Below are 19,202 nucleotides of genomic sequence, written 5' to 3'. Positions count from 1 at the left end.
TGAAACACTTGTGTGTAAGTTTTTTTTTCTTTTTTACAACAAGCATGTATTTTTTCATTTAAAAATTACATAAATACAAGTGTATATTTTCTTTTCTTTTCTTTTTTTTTTGAGATGGAGTTTTGCTCTTGTTGCCCAGGCTGGAGTGCAATGGCGCAATCTTGGCTCACCACAACCTCCGCCTCCCGGGTTCAAGCGATTCTCCTGCCTCAGCTTCCCAAGTAGCTGGGACTACAGGCATGCACCACCATGCCCAGCTAATTTTGTATTTTTAGTAGAGATGGGGTGTCTCCATGTTGGTCAGGCTGGTCTCAAACTCCCGACCTCAGGTGATCTGCCCGCCTTAGCCTCCCAAAGTGCTGGGATTACAGGCTTGAGCCACCATGCCAGGCCCATACAAGTGTATATTTTCTTGTAAAAGATTCAAACAATAGAAATTAAGTGGAAAAAAAAAAAAACAAAGTAAGTGCAAAGCACCCTTGAATACTTCTCTTTGTTTGATTCTTTCCCCGAGGGTAATTTGCTATCATCAATTAATTTTTCTCTTTAACATACAATTTTACAATTTACGTTTTAATTTTAAAAAATTATTTGTATTTATTGTTTAAGAGATAGGGTCTTGCTATGGTGGTAGGCTAGGTTTGAACTCATGGGTTCAAGCGATCCTCCAGTCTCAGCCTTCCTAGTAGCTGGGATTACAGGCATGCATCACCATACCTGGCTTTACTTTTTTTTTTAACTTAGAAAAATGTGAAGGCCTATTGTGTCAGGACACACAAGTCTACTTCATTCTTTTTAACTGCTGTATGGTATTCCACACTGTAGATAAAGCAGTTTATCTAATCATTTCCTTGTTCATGGCATTTAGATTTCCATCTTTGAATTTGTCTGACTGTATCCTTGTATGAATTTGACTCTAAGGTAGATACAGAGAAATAAAACTATTGGAGCGTGTTAACCTGTAAAATTCTAATACATTCTGCCAAAATGTCCTCCAAAAATGCTCTGCTTGTTTTTACTTCCTCTACTGATGCTTTAGCTTGCCTGTTTCCTCACATTTAGGCTAATCATTGATATTATTAAACTTGATTTTTTTGCCAGTCTGATGTGTAAAATTGTTATTGTTGTTTCAATTTGATGTCCTTGGTTATTAGTGAGATAGGGATCTTTTCATATTTATTGGCCATTTCACTTTCTGTGAACTTCCTATTCATATCCCTTGCTCATTTTTTTTTTTATCTTTTATCATTGACTTATAGGAAGTCTTTTTATATATTCTGTATATTTGTTTTTTGTTATTTATTTTGCAGACATTTTCTCCCAACCTGTCATTTGTCTCTTAACTTAATTTTTTTTTCTTTGCAGTTTAGAAATTTTGGAGACAGGCCTTTCATATTTCAGTTTTATAAATATATTCTCCTGCATTTTAATACTTTTTTATGTTTAGCTTTTTCACATATCTGTAATTTATTTTTTGTGAAAGCATGAGGTAGACGTTTCTAACTTCAGTTTTTGTCTAAATTGATGGCCAGTTATTCAAGCACCATTCTTTCCCAAATCATCTGAAACGCTACCATATTCTTTATTTTTATTTTACCTTAAGTTCTGGGATACGTGTGCAGAACATGCAGGTTTGTTACCTAGGTATACATGTGCCATGGTGATCTGCTGCACCTGTCAACCCATCATCTAGGTTTTAAGCCCTGCATGCATTAGCTATTTGTCCTAATGACCTCCCTCCACTCACCTCCCACCCTCTGACAGGCGTCTGTGTGTGATGTTGCCCTCCTTGTGTCCATGTGTTCTCATTGTTCAACTCCCACTTGTGAGTGAGAACATGCGGTGTTTAGTTTTCTGTTCCTGCGTTAGTTTGCTGAGAATGATGGCTTCCAGCTTCATCCATGTCCCTGCAAAGTACATGAACTCATTCTTTTTTATGGCTGCATAGTATTCCATGGAAACTCTACCATATTCTATCATATTCTCCATTTTGTACCATTGGCCCATTTGTCTATCCTGTGCCAATATTATATATTGATATAATATATATTTTTTATGATAGCTTCCTGGTGTGTCATGATATTTGATATGGTAAATTCCTCCTGTTTGTGATTGTTTTCAAGATTGTCTTGATATTTTTGTGCATTTTCTCTTCTAGGTAATTTTATAACTAGCTTGTTAAATTTCATAAGTAAATTCTTTTGCAGTTTTATGGGTGCATAATTGTGTTAGGCTCAAACAACAGCTAAAGAAAACCCAACTACCAGTGTCAAAAAATAATGATGATGATGATTGTGTTTGATGACTGCAGCGTTGTACTACCAGCAGTTGTTTGAGCCACATCACATATATTACTTCACTTAATCCTAACAACAACTCTATGAGTTAGATTATTATTCCTATTTTACAGATGAGGATACGCAGCACAGAGAAGTAAAATAACTTGCTCAGTGTTATTCAACTAGGAAGTAGCAGGGTGGGATTCAACCCGAAGATTTCTGTGGGCTCCCTAGTCTGCCACATTGTTGGCTATTTGTGTACAGCTACTATATTGTTTTCATTACTGCAGCTTTATAATAAATAAATTAGTTAATATTTATGACTTCATTTTATTGCTTCAGAATTCTCCCGACCTATTCTTATGTTTTAATTCTTTTGGAACTTTGGCATCATTTTGTTAAGGTATAAAAACTCTATTATTTTAATTGAGATCACTTTGAATATGTAGATGAATGTAGAAATAATTTTTTTTTTTAAAGATGGGGTTTTGCTTTGTTTCCCAGGCCGGGCTGCGGTAGTATGATTATAGCTCACTACAGCCTTGAACTCCTGGGCTCAAGCAGTCCTCCCACCCAACCTCCCGAGTAGCTGTAACTATGGACGCATGCCACTATGCCTGGCTAATATTTTACATTTTATATATTTTTTTAGAGACAAAGTCTTACTATGTTGCTCAGGTTCGTCTCAAACTCCTAAGCTCAAGTAATCCTCCCACCTCAGACTCCTGAGTAGCTGGGACTACAGGTGTGAGCCACCATGTAGAATTGATATTTTTAAATATCGTCTTTTCATTTATTTGTCATCTGTGCAGCTAAGTGGAATTCTGAAGTTGTTTTCCCAGAAGTCTTGCACAATCTTATTAAGTTTATTTCTAGGTATTTAATTTTTTTTGAGATGGAATCTTGCTCTGTCTCCCAGGCTGGAGGGCAGTGGCACGATCTTGGCTCACTGCAATCTCTGCCTCCTGGGTTCAAGTGATTCTCCTGCCTCAGCCTCCTGAGTAGCTGGAATTACAGGCGTGTGCCACCATGCCAAGCTAATTTTTGCATTTTTGGTAGAGGCGTGGTTTCACCATGTTGGCCAGGCTGGTCTCGAACTCCTGACCTCAGGTGATCTGCCTGCCTCGGCCTCCCAAAGTGCTGGGATTACAGGTGTGAGCCACTATTCCTGGTCAATTTTTTTTCATTGGTATCATACATGAGATATTTTTTCTTCCATTATATTTTCTTACTGATTATTGTTTGTAAAAAAGCAAAAGTGTTTCATTGCTTTTGTTACCATTCTTATTACTTAGAGTTTTTACTCAATTTTTAGTTTATTTTATAAAAATGTTTTTGCCTCTTCCTTTCCAATATTTATAACTCTTCTTATTTTTGACTAGCCAAAATGGCTAGTACTTCCAGAACAATGCTAAATAATGGTGGTAGCTGGCATCTTTGCCCTTTAGTGACTTCTAGTATTTTAACACTAAATATCTTCAAGGTATAGTCATGTGCCACTAAACGATGGGGATACATTCTGGAAAATGCATTGTTAGTTGATGTTTGTTATGTGAACGTCATAGAGTGTACTTACATCAACCTAGATGGTAGAGCGTACTACACACCTAGCTACATGGTATAGCCTTTTGTTCCTAGGCAACAAACTTGTTCATCATGCTGCTGTACTGAATGCTGTAGACAATTGTAACACAATGGTGAGTATTTGTATATCTAAATTTTTCTAAATATAGAAAAGGTACAGTAAAAATATGGCATAAAAAATAAAATGGGCCGTGTGCAGTGGCTCATGCCTGTAATCCCAGCATTTTGGGAGGCTGAGGCAGGCAGATCGCTTGAGCCCAGAAGTTTGAGACCAGCCTGGGCAACATGGCGAAACCCTGTCTCTACAAAAATACAAAAAATTAGCTGGGCCTGGTATTGTGTGTGTGCCTGTAATCCCAGCTACTTGGTGAGGGCTGAGGTGAGAGGATCACCTGAGCCTGGGATGTAGAGGTTGCAATGAGCTGTGATGGCACTGTTGCCCTACAGCCTGGGTGACAGAGTGAGACCTTGCCTCAAAATAAATAAATAAAATGTTACACTTTTATAGGGCAGCTCTGTTTTAATCTTATGGGGCCACCATTGTATATGCAGTCCATTGTTGACCAAAATGTCTTATGTAACACATGATTTCATAGGGATAGAAAACCTCTTCCTTTTGGTCCATGAAAGAAGGTGGGGTGAAGAAAGGTGAGAGTAAGGAGAGGAAACATAAGATGTTTTTGTTCTGATTTCAGGTATAGAGGAACCTAGGGGCCGAGGGACTCCAGATTTTTAGCCATGTAGATACCTAGACCGAGGAAACCTCTTGCTGGAATTTGGTTCTTTTTTGATGTGGAAAGAGTCCATAATTCCCAGCTCTCTGGGAGTGTGGGAAGGCAGCTGACCTGTGAGTCAGTGGGCCAGTCATGCCATCTGTCATAGCAGGGGGCAGAGCTGGAGGTGGGTCCCCTAAGCTGGGGGACTCAATAGAGGAAGTGCCAGGTATTGAGGGAGTCTATACTTACTGTGGGAGCAAGCATGAGGCTACCAGGCCCTATCAAGCTGAAAGACCAACTTACTAAATACAAGTTGAGCATTTGAGATCAGTAGCACATGCAGCCGCCAGAGGGCAGCACAAGGACCTGCGTGGGCCAGAGCCCCTTCTCCCATATTCCCACATGCCCCATGGGAGCCACTGGGGATAGGAGCGGGGAGAGACAGAGCAATCGTCCCACACTGTTTATGTTATAAGATGGGGCTAACTTCTAACCCAGTTAGGACCAAAAGTTCACTTTCTTCACCTGTGGTATAGAGATAGCAGTGTTGGGGGAAGGTGGTGGTTTGTGAAGAAGATAGAGCAGCTACACATTTTCTCCGCAGCTTCCTTCCTCTCGGTCCAAAAGTCAATGTATTTAGCAATTAGTCTTTGTAGTTTATGGTTTGGAGTTGTGGATGTTTCCTCATTTCATTGAAGAAGGTACTTTCTTCTTTATTTTTCTTACTTTGTTTTTAGATGGTTTCCTAGTAAGGAATAGAGTAAAAATACACTTATTCTACCCTTTTCAGCCAGAGGTTCCTTATTGTGAATGTCTTGCTTTTGATAGTGTTTTGTAACAATTATATATTAGGGTTTTGAACTTCTATGCTAACATAGGTACATAATATTCTTTTTTTTCTGTGAAAAAGTTCTCAGAAATGTGCAGAATACTTTTATTCATTTGCTTTTACTTTATATGTCAGACAAAAATCTAAATAAAAAGAGTCTCACTGTGTTGCCCAGGCCGGATCCAGTGAAGTGATGTGATCATAGCTCACTGCAGCCTCAAATTCCTGGGCTCAAGTGATCTTCCTGCTTTACCCTTCCAAGTAGGTAGGACTACAGGCACACACCACCATGTCCAACTAATTTTTGTATTTTTTTTTTTTTTTTTTTGTGGTAGAGATGGGGGTCTCCCTATGTTGCCAAGACTGGTCTTGAACTCCTGGCCTCAAGTAATCCTCTTGCTTTGGCTTTCCAAAGTGTTGGGATTACAGGCATGAGCCATTACACCTAGTCTAAATTTTTTTTTATAGAAGGAATTTCTAATAATTCTGCTGAGGTTCCAATTTATTTTACATTAGAAGTAATAACTTGTTTGTATCCCTGTAAATATTTAATTTTTATTCTCCATGTATTGTTTTCGCAGGTGCACCTTCAGTTGAATTTTTAGAATCTCCCATTATGGCAGTAGACAACCCATTCTTAAAAGCATTTCAAGCATCATCCAGTTCTTCTCCAGGAACATTAACAGATGGTAATGAAATGAAGTTTAGAACTGTTTTTGGATGTAGTAAATTGGAATACGGAGCTTTGATTTGTTTTCTAGGCATCTCTCTTTTTTCATTATTACGATAATTTAACTTCAAGTTAAGCTATCATTTTACTTTCTTTTATGTAAGCCACACACTGAGAAAAAGCAAGCAACTTCATTTTGTATTGGGAAAAATAGCTAACTCCGAGAATGTCGAGGATTCTGATACTACTGTAATTTGAAGTTTTAAACCTTGTTCTGGTACATGCTGTTGCTCTGGTGTTTGAATAAGAGGGCCCTCTGGCGGACTAATTGCCTTTGGGTTTTCCCAAAGAGGCATAATCCAGTGATAACAATAGGTTAGCAGGGTTTTATCATTTATAAATTAAGAGCAAGTAGAATTCATTTTTAAGCACCAGTATTCTGTATTTTCCTTACTGAAAACAAGAAGAATGAATTTGTATGACTTATTAGGTATTTAAAATTTAGTATTTTAGAATATTTTAAAATGAGAATTTTATCTGTATTTTCATACACCTAGACATTCCCCACAAGGGATTTCAAGGCTGCTTGCAAAAACAACATACAACTTAGTACATAATGATAAAATATATATAGAAGTAAGAAGCCAAGAAAAGGACACAGCTGTGGCAGCTTTCGAGGTTGATGTAATTGCTTTGTTTAAACCTCAGTTTTGACTGAGTTTAGTGGCAGCCAAGACACAGAGGAAAGTGCAGTCAATTAAATGCTTTTCTTTATTAGACAGGAGGAAGCCTGAGTTCCTCAGTGCTAGTGAATGTTACACCAATGCTGGATTTTTTTTTTTTTTTTTTTTTGAGACAAGTTCTCTCTCTGTTGTCCAAGCTGGTGTGCCGTAGTGTGACCATGGCTCACTGTTACCTTGAACTCCAGGGCTCAAGTGATCTTCCTGCCTCAGCCTTCCACGTAGCTAGGAGTACAGGTGTGCCACTACACCTGGGTAATTAAAAAAACTTTTTTTTGCAGCAGCAGCAGCAGGGTCTTGCTATGTTGACTAGGCTGATCTCAAACTCCTGGCCTCAAGCTATCCTCCTGCCTCAGCTTCCCAAAGCACTGGGATTATAACTCTATGTCACTGCTCCTGGCATGGCATGCTGGATTTTAAGTCAGTATAGTGACCCTCAGTGATTAGTGGCCAAGGCAAAAGATTTTTTTCAGCAAATACAGCAGACAGTTGTTTGTTTCTGATAGTCACCTCTTCCTTTTTTTTTTTTTTTTTGAGACAGAGTCTTGCTCTGTTACCCAGGCTGGAGTATAGTGGTGTGATCGTGGCTCACTGCAACCTCCGCCTCCCTGGCTCAAGTGATCTCCCACCTCAGCCTCCTGAGTAGCTGGGACTACAGGAATGCACCACCATGTCCAGCTAAATTTTGAATTTTTTGTAGAGACAGGGTTTTGTCATGTTGCCCAGGCTGGTCTCGAACTCCTGAGCTCAAGCAATCCACCTGCCTCCACCTCCCAAAGTGCTGGGACTACAGGCGTGAATCACTGCACCTGGCCTGATAGTCACCTTTGAAGAGTTAAGATATATAATTTTACTAGATAAATGGTAATATGCCATTATAATGCAACTCAATGTAGATGAGTCTGGAAGAGGCTTGGTTCACATGGTCCCACATGATCCAGGGTTTCCAGAGGATTGGGTAGATAACACTTATTCTAAGAATCCCTTCTTACTCTTCTCACTAAGACTTTTGTCAAAGATAGTCAACAGACTGTAGCTGTACTCTGTGGTGATTGTCTGGAGTTACATGTTGCTGATTGAGGCTGAATTCATATGCTTTAGAAACTAGAAGCACAAGTGTTCAGGTTGCTAGTCTGCTTTGGAAATGAAGGGACCCAGTGAAGACATTCACTCGCAATGAAGGTGTACTTTTCTATGAAATTAGGCTCTTGGGGTGCCTACCAAGAAAACCAGATGTTTTCCTACTGAAGCAATTTAAAAAATTCCTTTCAGCATATAAATTAGTGCTTGATCCATTTTACAAAGTGAGTACCATAAGAAATGTATAAAATAGTTCAGTTTTGAAAGATTTTGAAGCAGGTACTGTCATTACTATGGCTGCCTATACCAAGTCTCAATAATTACTTTTGTGTATTATCTCAAAGTGTAACATGGATTTCTGGTTATAAAATATAAAAAGTAGTTGGACAAAACTAAGTGTACTCTTATACGGAATAGCTATATGGTGCTATTTAATATGAACTGTGGAATATTTGGAGAATGTTTGCTAGTGAAAAACACTTTTGTCCTGTGATGCCATTCTCTCTAAAAGAGAATTAGGTAGTAGGACCAATTATTCATTTAGGCCATTTTTGGTTTGAAAAATAAAACATTATCACCTAGCAGGAGAAAACTTTTCTTTTTTTTATTTCAGGGGAATATGTAATGATATAAATACATTACTTAGGTTTTTTTTCCTTCTTAGTAGGTACAAGTAGTCAAGTTTCTTCGTTAAGGAGACCTGAAGAGGCTGATACGGCTTTCTTTGAAAGACAATACCAGGAAAGGGTAGGTTTTCGAGGAAATCCACTTGCATTAGGCATTTACTTGTAGCAAAAGCACTAGAACGATTATACATTGAATGTGGAACATCCTTGAAAATAATTTATAAAGTCTTTACTTACAGTTGGTGTTAGGCCCTGAGGCTTATTAGAATAATTTACACAGAAACAGGGTTAAAGAATAACATGATATTTAATACACTGGTTGATTTATGAAGGCCATAAAGATTGGATAAATATGCAAATAAAATTGTCAGTAATAAACATCAATATCAGCAGATTTGTAAATTATATATATCTTGAATTCCTTTTTTTATACATGTACCTTTATTTTTTATTTAAAAATATTTGCCAAATAAAGATTGAATATATTTTGAATTCTTTTTTTTTTTTTTTTTTTTTGAGGCAGAGTCTTGCTCTGTTGCCCAGGCTGGAGTGCAGTGGCGCAATCTCGGCTCACTGCAAGCTCCGCCTCCCGGGTTCACGCCATTCTCCTGCCTCAGCCTCTCTGAGTAGCTGGGACTACAGGCTCCCGCCACCACGCCCAGCTAATTTTTTGTATTTTTAGTAGAGACAGAGTTTCACCATGTTAGCCAGGATGGTCTCGATCTCCTGACCTTGTGATCCTCCCACCTCGGCCTCCCAAAGTGCTGGGATTACAGGCGTGAGCCACTGCACCCGGTGCCTATTTTGAATTCTTAATATGTATTATTTATTCTTCTTAGAGGCTTTTAGGTATATCCAGACTCGTTAAAATTACCCAATATACATCTGGGCACAGTGGCTCACGCCTGTGTTCCCAGCATTTTGGGAGGCCGAGGCGGGTGGATCACCTGAGGTTAGGAGTTTGGGACCAGGCTGTCCAACATGGCGAGACCCCATCTCTACTAAAAAAAAATACAAAAATTAGTCAGGCATGGTGGTGTATGCCTGTAATCCCAGCTATTTGGGAGGCTGAGGCAGGAGAATCGCTTGAACCTGGGAGGCAGAGATTGCAGTGAGCCAAGATTGTGCCACTGCACTCCAGCCTGGGTGACAGTGAAACTCCATCTAAAAAAAAAATTACCCAATATTCTTTAAGAAACAGAACATTAAACATAAACATATTTTAACAATTTCCAGGGCTCAACAAGTGAAGTCTTGATGTGTTCACAGCTTTAATAGTGACTCAGTTCACCAGTGTGTAAATGCCTTGGAGATAAGCATAGTGTTTTATTCATTTTTGCATTTTCCCTAGCACCTAGCACAGTGCTTCGTGTGTAATAGGTTTTTAGTGAATTATGAATTTATGGAAAATTGAAAAAAGTTAACACAAATATAATCGATACTTTCATACATGTCAACTTCTTATACTTTTGATATGTTTCATGGCCATGTTCATATTTGAGAGTTTTATTTTGTTTTTATGTTTTACTAGATGAAAGAATGTTGGCTTAATGAGGTGTGGGGAATAGTATTTCAGCCATATGGCTGCAAGTACTTTCTTTAGGGTTGTCGTTTTGTGGGCATCATTATCTCTCCAGCCAGGTAATAAACTCCACAAAAGTAAAGATACTCCTGCCACTTTTTGTCGTATTCTATATGACTCTTAGACAAGAGCTTGTTGAGTAAGTGAAAGTGTGGAAAAAGCTGAGCATTAAGTAAATTCAGGAAGTAAGTTGGAGACAGGATAGCTTAAGAATTTTGAAGTCGAAGGGGAGAGGACAGGATTTAAGTCAGAGACAGAAAATAGAGCTTTTTGCAGTGATGGCAACATTCTATATCCATGCTTTAGTCACTCCCCATATGGGGCTCTATAAGGCTAAATTTAAATTTTAAAAAGTTAATGTTTATTTCCTCAGTCACACTAGCCACATTTCAAGTGCTTAGTAGCCACATGTGGCTAGCAGCTTCCTTACTGGATAGCACAAGGCATTTCCATCACCGCAGATTTCTTTTTTTTTCTTTTTATTATTATTATTATTATACTTTAAGTTTTAGGGTACATGTGCACAATGTGCAGGTTTGTTACATATGTATCCATGTGCCATGTTGATGTGCTGCACCCAGTAACTCGTCATTTAGCATTAGGTATATCTCCTAATGCTGTCCCTCCCCCCTCCCCCCACCCCACAACAGTCCCCGGAGTGTGATGTTCCCCTTCCTGTGTCCATGTGTTCTCATTGTTCAATTCCCACCTATGAGTGAGAACATGTGGTGTTTGGTTTTTTGTCCTTGTGATAGTTTACTGAGAATGATGGTTTCCAGTTTCATCCATGTCCCTACAAAGGACATGAACTCATCATTTTTTATGGCTGCATAGTATTCCATGGTGTATATGTGCCACATTTTCTTAATCCAGTCTATCGTTGTTGGACATTTGGGTTGGTTCCAACTCTTTGCTATTGTGAATAGTGCCGCAATAAACATATGTGTGCATGTGTCTTTATAGCAGCATGATTTATAGTCCTTTGGGTATATAACCAGTAATGGGATGGCTGGGTCAAATGGTATTTCTAGTTCTAGATCCCTGAGGAATCGCCACACTGACTTCCACAATGGTTGAACTAGTTTACAGTCCCACCAACAGTGTAAAAGTGTTCCTATTTCTCCACATCCTCTCCAGCACCTGTTGTTTCCTGACTTTTTAATGATGGCCATTCTAACTGGTGTGAGATGGTATCTCATTGTGGTTTTGATTTGCATTTCTCTGATGGCCAGTGATGATGAGCATTTTTTCATGTGTTTTTTGGCTGCATAAATGTCTTCTTTTGAGAAGTGTCTGTTCATGTCCTTTGCCCACTTTTTGATGGGGTTTGTTGTTTTCTTGTAAATTTGTTTGAGTTCATTGTAGATTCTGGATATTAGCCCTTTGTCAGATGAGTGGGTTGCGAAAATTTTCTCCCATTTTGTAGGTTGCCTGTTCACTCTGATGGTAGTTTCTTTTGCTGTGCAGAAGCTCTTTAGTTTAATGAGATCCCGTTTGTCAATTTTGGCTTTTGTTGCCATTGCTTTTGGTGTTTTAGACATGAAGTCCTTGCCCATGCCTATGTCCTGAATGGTATTGCCTAGGTTTTCTTGTAGGATTTTTATGGTTTTAGGTCTAACATTTAAGTCTTTAATCCATCTTGAATTAATTTTCGTATAAGGTGTAAGGAAGGGATCCAGTTTCAGCTTTCTCCATATGGCTAGCCAGTTTTCCCAGCACCATTTATTAAATAGGGAATCCTTTCCCCATTGCTTGTTTTTGTCAGGTTTGTCAAAGATCAGATAGTTGTAGATATGTGGCATTATTTCTGAGGGCTCTGTTCTGTTCCATTGATCTCTATCTCTGTTGTGGTACCAGTACCATGCTGTTTTGGTTACTGTAGCCTCGCAGTATAGTTTGAAGTCAGGTAGCGTGATGCCTCCAGCCTTGTTCTTTTGGGTTAGGATTGACTTGGCGATGCGGGCTCTTTTTTGGTTCCATATGAACTTTAAAGTAGTTTTTTCCAATTCTGTGAAGAAAGTCATTGGTAGCTTGATGGGGATGGCGTTGAATCTATAAATTACCTTGGGCAGTATGGCCATTTTCACGATATTGATTCTTCCAACCCATGAGCATGGAATGTTCTTCCATTTGTTTGTATCCTCTTTTATTTCATTGAGCAGTGGTTTGTAGTTCTCCTTGAAGACGTCCTTCACTTCCCTTGTAAGTTAGATTCCTAGGTATTTTATTCTCTTTGAAGCAATTGTGAATGGGAGTATACTCATGATTTGGCTCTCTGTTTGTCTGTGATTGGTGTACAAGAATGCTTGTGATTTTTGTACATTGATTTTGTATCCTGAGACTTTGCTGAAGTTGCTTATCAGCTTGAGGAGATTTTGGGCTGAGACAATGGGGTTTTCTAGATATACAATCATGTCATCTGGAAACAGGGACAATTTGACTTCCTCTTTTCCTAATTGAATACCCTTTATTTTCTTCTCCTGCCTGATTGCCCTGGCCAGAACGTCCAACACTATGTTGAATAGGAGTGGTGAGAGAGGGCATCCCTGTCTTGTGCCAGTTTTCAAAGGGAATGCTTCCAGTTTTTGCCCATTCAGTATGATATTGGCTGTGGGTTTGTCATAGATAGCTCTTATTATTTTGAGATACATCCCATTAATACCTAATTTATTGAGAGTTTTTAGCATGAAGGGTTATTGAATTTTGTCAAAGGCCTTTTCTGCATCTATTGAGATAATCATGTGGTTTTTGTCTTTGGTTCTGTTTATATGCTGGATTACATTTATTGATTTGTGTATGCTGAACCAGCCTTGCATCCCAGGGATGAAGCCCACTTGATCATGGTGTATAAGCTTTTTGATGTGCTGCTGGATTCGGTTTGCCAGTATTTTATTGAGGATTTTTGCATCAATGTTCATCAAGGGTATTGGTCTGAAATTCTCTTTTTTGGTTGTATCTCTGCCAGGCTTTGGTCTCAGGATGATGCTGGCCTCATAAAATGTGTTAGGGAGGATTCCCTCTTTTTCTATGGATTGGAATAGTTTCAGAAGGAATGGTACCAGTTCCTCCTTGTACCTCTGGTAGAATTTGGCTGTGAATCCATCAGGTCCTGGACTCTTTTTGGTTGGTAAGCTATTGATTATTGCCACAATTTCAGAGCCTATTATTGGTTTATTCAGAGATTCAACTTCTTCCTGGTTTAGTCTTGGGAGGATGTATTTGTTGAGGAATTTATCCATTTCTTCTAGATTTTCTAGTTTATTTGCACAGAGGTGTTTGTAGTATTCTCTGATGGTAGATTGTATTTATGTGGGATCGGTGTTGATATCCCCTTTATCATTTTTTATTGCGTCTATTTGATTCTTCTCTCTTTTCTTCTTTATTAGTCTTGCTAGCGGTCTATCAATTTTGTTGATCTTTTCAAAAAACCGGCTCCTGGATTCATGAATTTTTTGAAGGGTTTTTTGTGTCTCTATTTCCTTCAGTTCTGCTCTGATTTTAGTTACTTCTTGCCTTCTGCTAGCTTTTGAATGTGTTTGCTCTTGCTTTTCTAGTTCTTTTAATTGTGATGTTAGCGTGTCAATTTTGGATCTTTCCTGCTTTCTCTTGTGGGCATTTAGTGCTATAAATTTCCCTCTACACACTGCTTTGAATGTGTCCCAGAGATTCTGGTATGTTGTGTCTTTGTTCTCGTTGGTTTCAAGGAACATCTTTATTTCTGCCTTCATTTCATTATGTACCCAATAGTCATTCAGGAGCAGGTTGTTCAGTTTCCATGTAGTTGAGCGGTTTTGAGTGAGTTTCTTAATCCTGAGTTGTAGTTTGATTGCACTGTGGTCTGAGAGACAGTTTGTTATAATTTCTGTTCTTTTACATTTGCTGAGGAGAGCTTTACTTCCAACTATGTGGTCAATTTTGGAATAGGTGTGTTGTGGTGCTGAAAAAAATGTATATTCTGTTGATTTGGGGTGGAGAGTTCTGTAGATGTCTATTAGGTCTGCTTGGTGCAGAGCTGAGTTCAATTCCTGGGTATCCTTGTTAACTTTCTGTCTCGCTGATCTGTCTAATGTTGACAGTGGGGTGTGAAAATCTCCCATTATTATTGTATGGGAGTCTAAGTCTCTTTGTAGGTCACTCAGGACTTGCTTTATGAATCTGGGTGCTCCTGTATTGGGTGCATATATATTTAGGATAGTTAGCTCTTCTTGTTGAATTGATCCCTTTACCATTATGTAATGGCCTTCTTTGTCTCTTTTGATCTTTGTTGGTTCAAAGTCTATTTTATCAGAGACTAGGATTGCAACCCCTGCCTTTTTTTGTTTTCCATTTGCTTGATAGATCTTCCTCCATCCCTTTATTTTGAGTCTATGTGTGTCTCTGCACGTGAGATGGGTTTCCTGAATACAGCACACTGATGGGTCTTGACTCCTTATCCAATTTGCCAGTCTGTGTCTTTTAATTGGCGCATTTAGCCCATTTACATTTAAAGTTAATATTGTTATGTGCATCACCGCAGATTTCAAAAGCTCTGGTCTAAGGGTGTCTTAGTCTGTTTGGTCTGCTGTAACAAAATACAGTAAAGCTGGGTGGATTATAAACAATAGAAATTTATTGCTCACAGTTTCAGAGACTAAGAAGTCTAAGATCAAGGTGCCAGCAGATTTGGTGTCTCGTGGAGGCCTGCTTCCTGGTCGGCAGATAGCATCTTGCTGTGTCCTCATATGGTAAAAGAGCCATGATGGGTCTTGAGGCCTCTTTTCTAAGGGCACTTATCCCATTCATGAGGGCTCTGCACTCACGATCTAATCACTGTCCACAGGGCCCATCTCCTAATACCGCTGCACTGGAGATTAGGATTTCAACATGAATTTTGGGGGGCAAAAACATTCAGACCATAGCAAGGGGAAAGCGTTGTGGTAGGATGTCAGCGAGGCAGATGAAATGGTCAGAGTGATGGAAGAAAAGGCAGCTTTTGCAGCAGCATCAGGGTATAAACTTATAATCAAATCACTCTTCATTCTTGGAACACACACACACACGCACAGCCAAGTTTTAGTTTTTCCGCACAGGCTTATGGGAGACTAGGTTCTAGAATTCCTTCCATCCCTTCTCCAGAAGCCTGGAGTTTTGGCTGCCTTGAAAACATGCCAATGGTGTTTGCTTGTGAGAAGATAAGGAGAGGAATTCTTATTTGTGAATGTTTTAAAGGATATACCTGGCCTGTCAAGATTGCTTATTATAGGCCGGGTGTATTATGCCTGTAATTATTATGCCTGTAATCCCAGCACTTTGGGAGGCATAGGTGGGCGGATTATGAGGTCAGGAGTTTGAGACCAGCCTGGCCAACACGGTGAAACCCCATCTCTACTAAACGCACACACACACACACACACACAGACACACACAGACACACACACACACACACACACACTTAGCTGGGCATGGTGGCATGTGCCTGTAATCCCAGCTACTCAGGAGGCCGAGGCAGGAGAATTGCTTGAACCCAGGAGGCAAGATTGCAGTGAGCTGAGATCGCGCTACTGCACTCCAGCCTGGGCGACAGAGCAACACTCTGTCTCGGGGGAAAAAAATAAAAGATTACTTGACATAAACAAACCTGGAATTTGTGGATTTACGAGATGTAGTTTATAACTTTCTAGCCTCTGTGATTTATAGATTTATGAGATACAGCTTATAAACTCTCCACCATGTGTGATTAATGGAGTATAAAAACTAAGACGCCTATACCTAAATAACTTCCTCTGAGGTGACATGGACCATATGTGCTATTAGTAGTCATCTTTTACTCCAAAACCGTTTTCATGATTAGGAAGCTGTGTGTCTGATGGTTCAGAGCCTCTCGCAAGAGCAATGCCATGTGTGTATCTGGTTTCTGCTTGCATTCTTTGCTAATCATTGGTAACATCTGGCAGGGAAGAATCTATGATGAGTGTTAAGTCGGCTTTGACAAGTGAGGCCTTTGTGGTAACATAGTTTACCAGCTGCTTTTAGATACTGTTGAAAAGTTGCTTTTATGTATCAGTTCAAGTTATTTTCTTCTGCTGTGGATGACTCTTGGTCTCTTTTCCCCCAAGAAAGGAGAATTTTATTAAGGAAACAAATATCAAAAGTCTACTAGGTGCAAAGCACTGTATTCCTGCCAGGAAATTTAAAAAAACAAAACAAAACAAAATAAAAAACAAAAAAAAAGAGGAGGAGGTATCTTTGCTTTTAAGACGCTAGATGGTTTGCTGGGTGTGGTGGCTCACGCCTGTAATTCCAGCACTTCGGTAGGCCAAGGTGGGCGGATCACTTGAGGTCAGGAGTTCAAGACCAGCCTGGTGAACATGGTGAAACCCTGTCTCTACTAAAAATACAAAAATTAGCTGGGTGTGATGGTGCGTGCCTGTAATCCCAGCTACTTGGGAGGCTGAGGCAGGAGAATTACTTGAACCTAGGAAGTGGAGGTTGCAGTGAGCTGAGATTGTGCCACTGCACTCCAGCCTGGGCGACAGAGCAAGACTTTGTCTCAAAAAGAAAAAAAAAAAGACTAGGTGGTTGATGGATGTATTTGCTACCTACTCTTGCTCTGTCGCCCAGGCTGGAGTGCAGTGGCACAGAGCAAGACTTTGTCTCAAAAAGAAAAAAAAAAGACTAGGTGGTTGATGGATGTATTTGCTACCTACTATTTCAAATGACAAACACTGCTTTGGCTTTTGTTTGTATTTTAGCATCTTTGCTTCTTAAAAATTTATGTTCCTACAAATCTAGCACTTGGCTTTAAATGAGTGAGGAAAAGGGTCTAGCATTTATCGAGTGCATAAGTGCGTAGATCTTTATATATATTATTTACAGCTTTAGAACAACCCTGAGGAGTAGCTATTACTATGACATTTTTTTACAAATGTAAAATTGTTAAATAAATTGCCCCAAATGCTTAATAAATGGTAGAAGTAGGATTCACATTCTCTTCTATTTGACATCAAAACCTATAATTTTTGCTCTAGAATAGGGTATTTTTGGGGGTCCTTCAGATGACCTGTTGTTTGATACGGTTTGCAGGAATGATATGAGTGTATGCTGTCTGAATGAGGTTCCCAACCCAACTCAAAGAGGCAAGAGAGGGAATAAATATGGAGGAGACAGAGGTTAGATTAATCTGGTTTTATGATTGGAAACTTTTATTACTTGCAGTTTGAAGGGATTGGATAGACTGGTTTTTCCAGGTCTTTCCTGGTTTCTTGATATTATTCCTGTCAGTTCAGAAGGTCAGAGACCCTGACTTGCTCTCCCCTTCTCTTGCAGGGGTAAGGCAGTGGGGTCGCCTCTGGAAATTGATGTGTGTGAATGTGAGTGGTGGTGAGTAAGAGGCAGGTTGGATTTGTGTTCTCCGGGGTCTTTAATCCCATGGAAAAGGTCTCTGTGTCTCAAAAGTTAGAATGCCACTGCTTAGGGTATGTGTGCTGCTTTTTTGCTTTAACTACAATGGAGGAGGAAAAGACTTTCAGAAAGGTAACTGTGGGAATATAGAAACCAGAATTATAGAAAACTATCCTTAAAGCAGTCCACGTTCCAGAGAGAATCCAGCTGGATTGGGTGCATTTGTAACTCTGCAGGGAATGTGCATAGGCTGGATGTAAGTTTAGTCATTTTAAGCACTTGTAATTTTAGTGGCAATTGAAATTAATTTTTTTCTCTAAAGCAATATTCATATGTTACTTTTATTAAAATGCTTCTGTAAAATTAAAATAAAACCATTTGCAAATGTGTAATTATGTCCTTTTAACAGATTTTGGCTTTAGTATTTAGCAGCTTAATAACTGTGGAATGGCTGTGACATGAATCTGAATGAGTTTTCTGCAAGTTTTTTTCTTTAGAATGGTTTACAAGTTATTATATCAATAAATATGTTAAATTTACAGATGAAAATGGAAAAGGCTGCTAAGTGGAAAGGAAAAGCTCCATTGCCATCAGCTACAAAACCTTCATGAAGACTACTGGAGAAATTAAAACCATCATTCAAGTACCTTTTTCATGTTTATTTAAATGTAATAATACAGTTTATTTTTCCTGAAATTATTTACTTTTTTTTTTTATACTGTATAAATGTCTTTTGGGATGTTTCCTTAATTTATTTAAATAACTAAAAATGCCTATTACTTTTGTCAAAACTCATAATTTACTACTTTGTATGTACTTTTCTCTCTCCTGACAAATGAAGTTATTTTATATGAGTCTGTCTGAGAGTACAGTAAATATTTTTAGTACATAATAATTTAACTGTTTCAGGTATTTAAAAAATTAAAGATATTATCAAGGGTTTTGGACAAATATATGAGCCATTTTTTTGTCATTCAAAATAGTAAGTTAAAAACAAGAAAACAAAACAAACAAAAAAAGTTAAAATCATTAATTTTTTTATTTTTCAAACTTTGTAATGTTATGTTTTTCAATAAAAAATGTATCAAAATTATACAACCATTTTCTAGTGATGTTACTGATTTTTTTTCAATCATCTTTCTCAGGCCGAAGATATCTACTGATTTTTAAGCTGTGTTGTCAACTACCCATTGTCTATTACTGTACTGGACACATCTTGTGTGCCACTGCAAATCCTCTTGGCCCCGTTTCTCACTCCATTACTGCTGTGGAACACTTTCCAGCAGGCTTCTGATAGCGTAAGCCATTTGATGGCATCTTGTCTTGGGCGCATGTCACGGCTCTCTTGCTTCCTTCTGCAGGGATCTTCTGACACTGTGGCTTGGGATGCCCACTGGAACCCCACTGTATCATACATATGCAGCCCAAAGATGTTGGGGAGCTAGTGACTTTGGGGCCACTCTTGACTAATGGGAGGTAGAAGCCCAATAGATAAGTGCTCTCCCTTCCGTCGGTTGGGAAGACAATTCTGAAATGCATTTCATAAACTTCCTCAGAAAATCCTATCATTGAGCTCCAGTCACCCACAGCAGTGGCCAACTCAATCATAATACATCCCTATGTTATCTTTTTCTTTTTTCCTTTTCCACTCCTCTAACCCTCCCTCTGGTTCCCTCAGATCACTTCCCAAATAAATTACTTGTATAACAACACTTA

The 19,202-nt window shown here is 38.9% G+C and overlaps 1 protein-coding gene across 2 annotated transcripts in view; it reads left to right on the top strand.

Annotated features, from left to right (window-relative positions):
• The window catches only part of FAM221A (family with sequence similarity 221 member A), a 30,317-nt gene extending 12,132 nt beyond the window's left edge, over nucleotides 1-18,185 (top strand). For both annotated transcript variants that reach the window (XM_032759266.2, XM_032759247.2), the window contains 3 exons: nucleotides 5,990-6,097; nucleotides 8,563-8,645; nucleotides 18,029-18,185. In XM_032759266.2, the coding sequence (XP_032615157.1) occupies nucleotides 5,990-6,097; nucleotides 8,563-8,645; nucleotides 18,029-18,097 (260 nt within the window). In that variant the 3' untranslated portion in view covers nucleotides 18,098-18,185. The remainder of the gene's footprint in view (nucleotides 1-5,989; nucleotides 6,098-8,562; nucleotides 8,646-18,028) is intronic.
• Nucleotides 18,186-19,202: the final 1,017 nt, after the last annotated feature.

The sequence above is a fragment of the Hylobates moloch genome, unplaced genomic scaffold (genome assembly GCF_009828535.3).
Source record: "Hylobates moloch isolate HMO894 unplaced genomic scaffold, HMol_V3 SCAFFOLD_1, whole genome shotgun sequence".
Taxonomy (NCBI): Eukaryota; Metazoa; Chordata; class Mammalia; order Primates; family Hylobatidae; genus Hylobates; species Hylobates moloch.
This window is presented reverse-complemented; position numbering and strand designations above follow the sequence as displayed.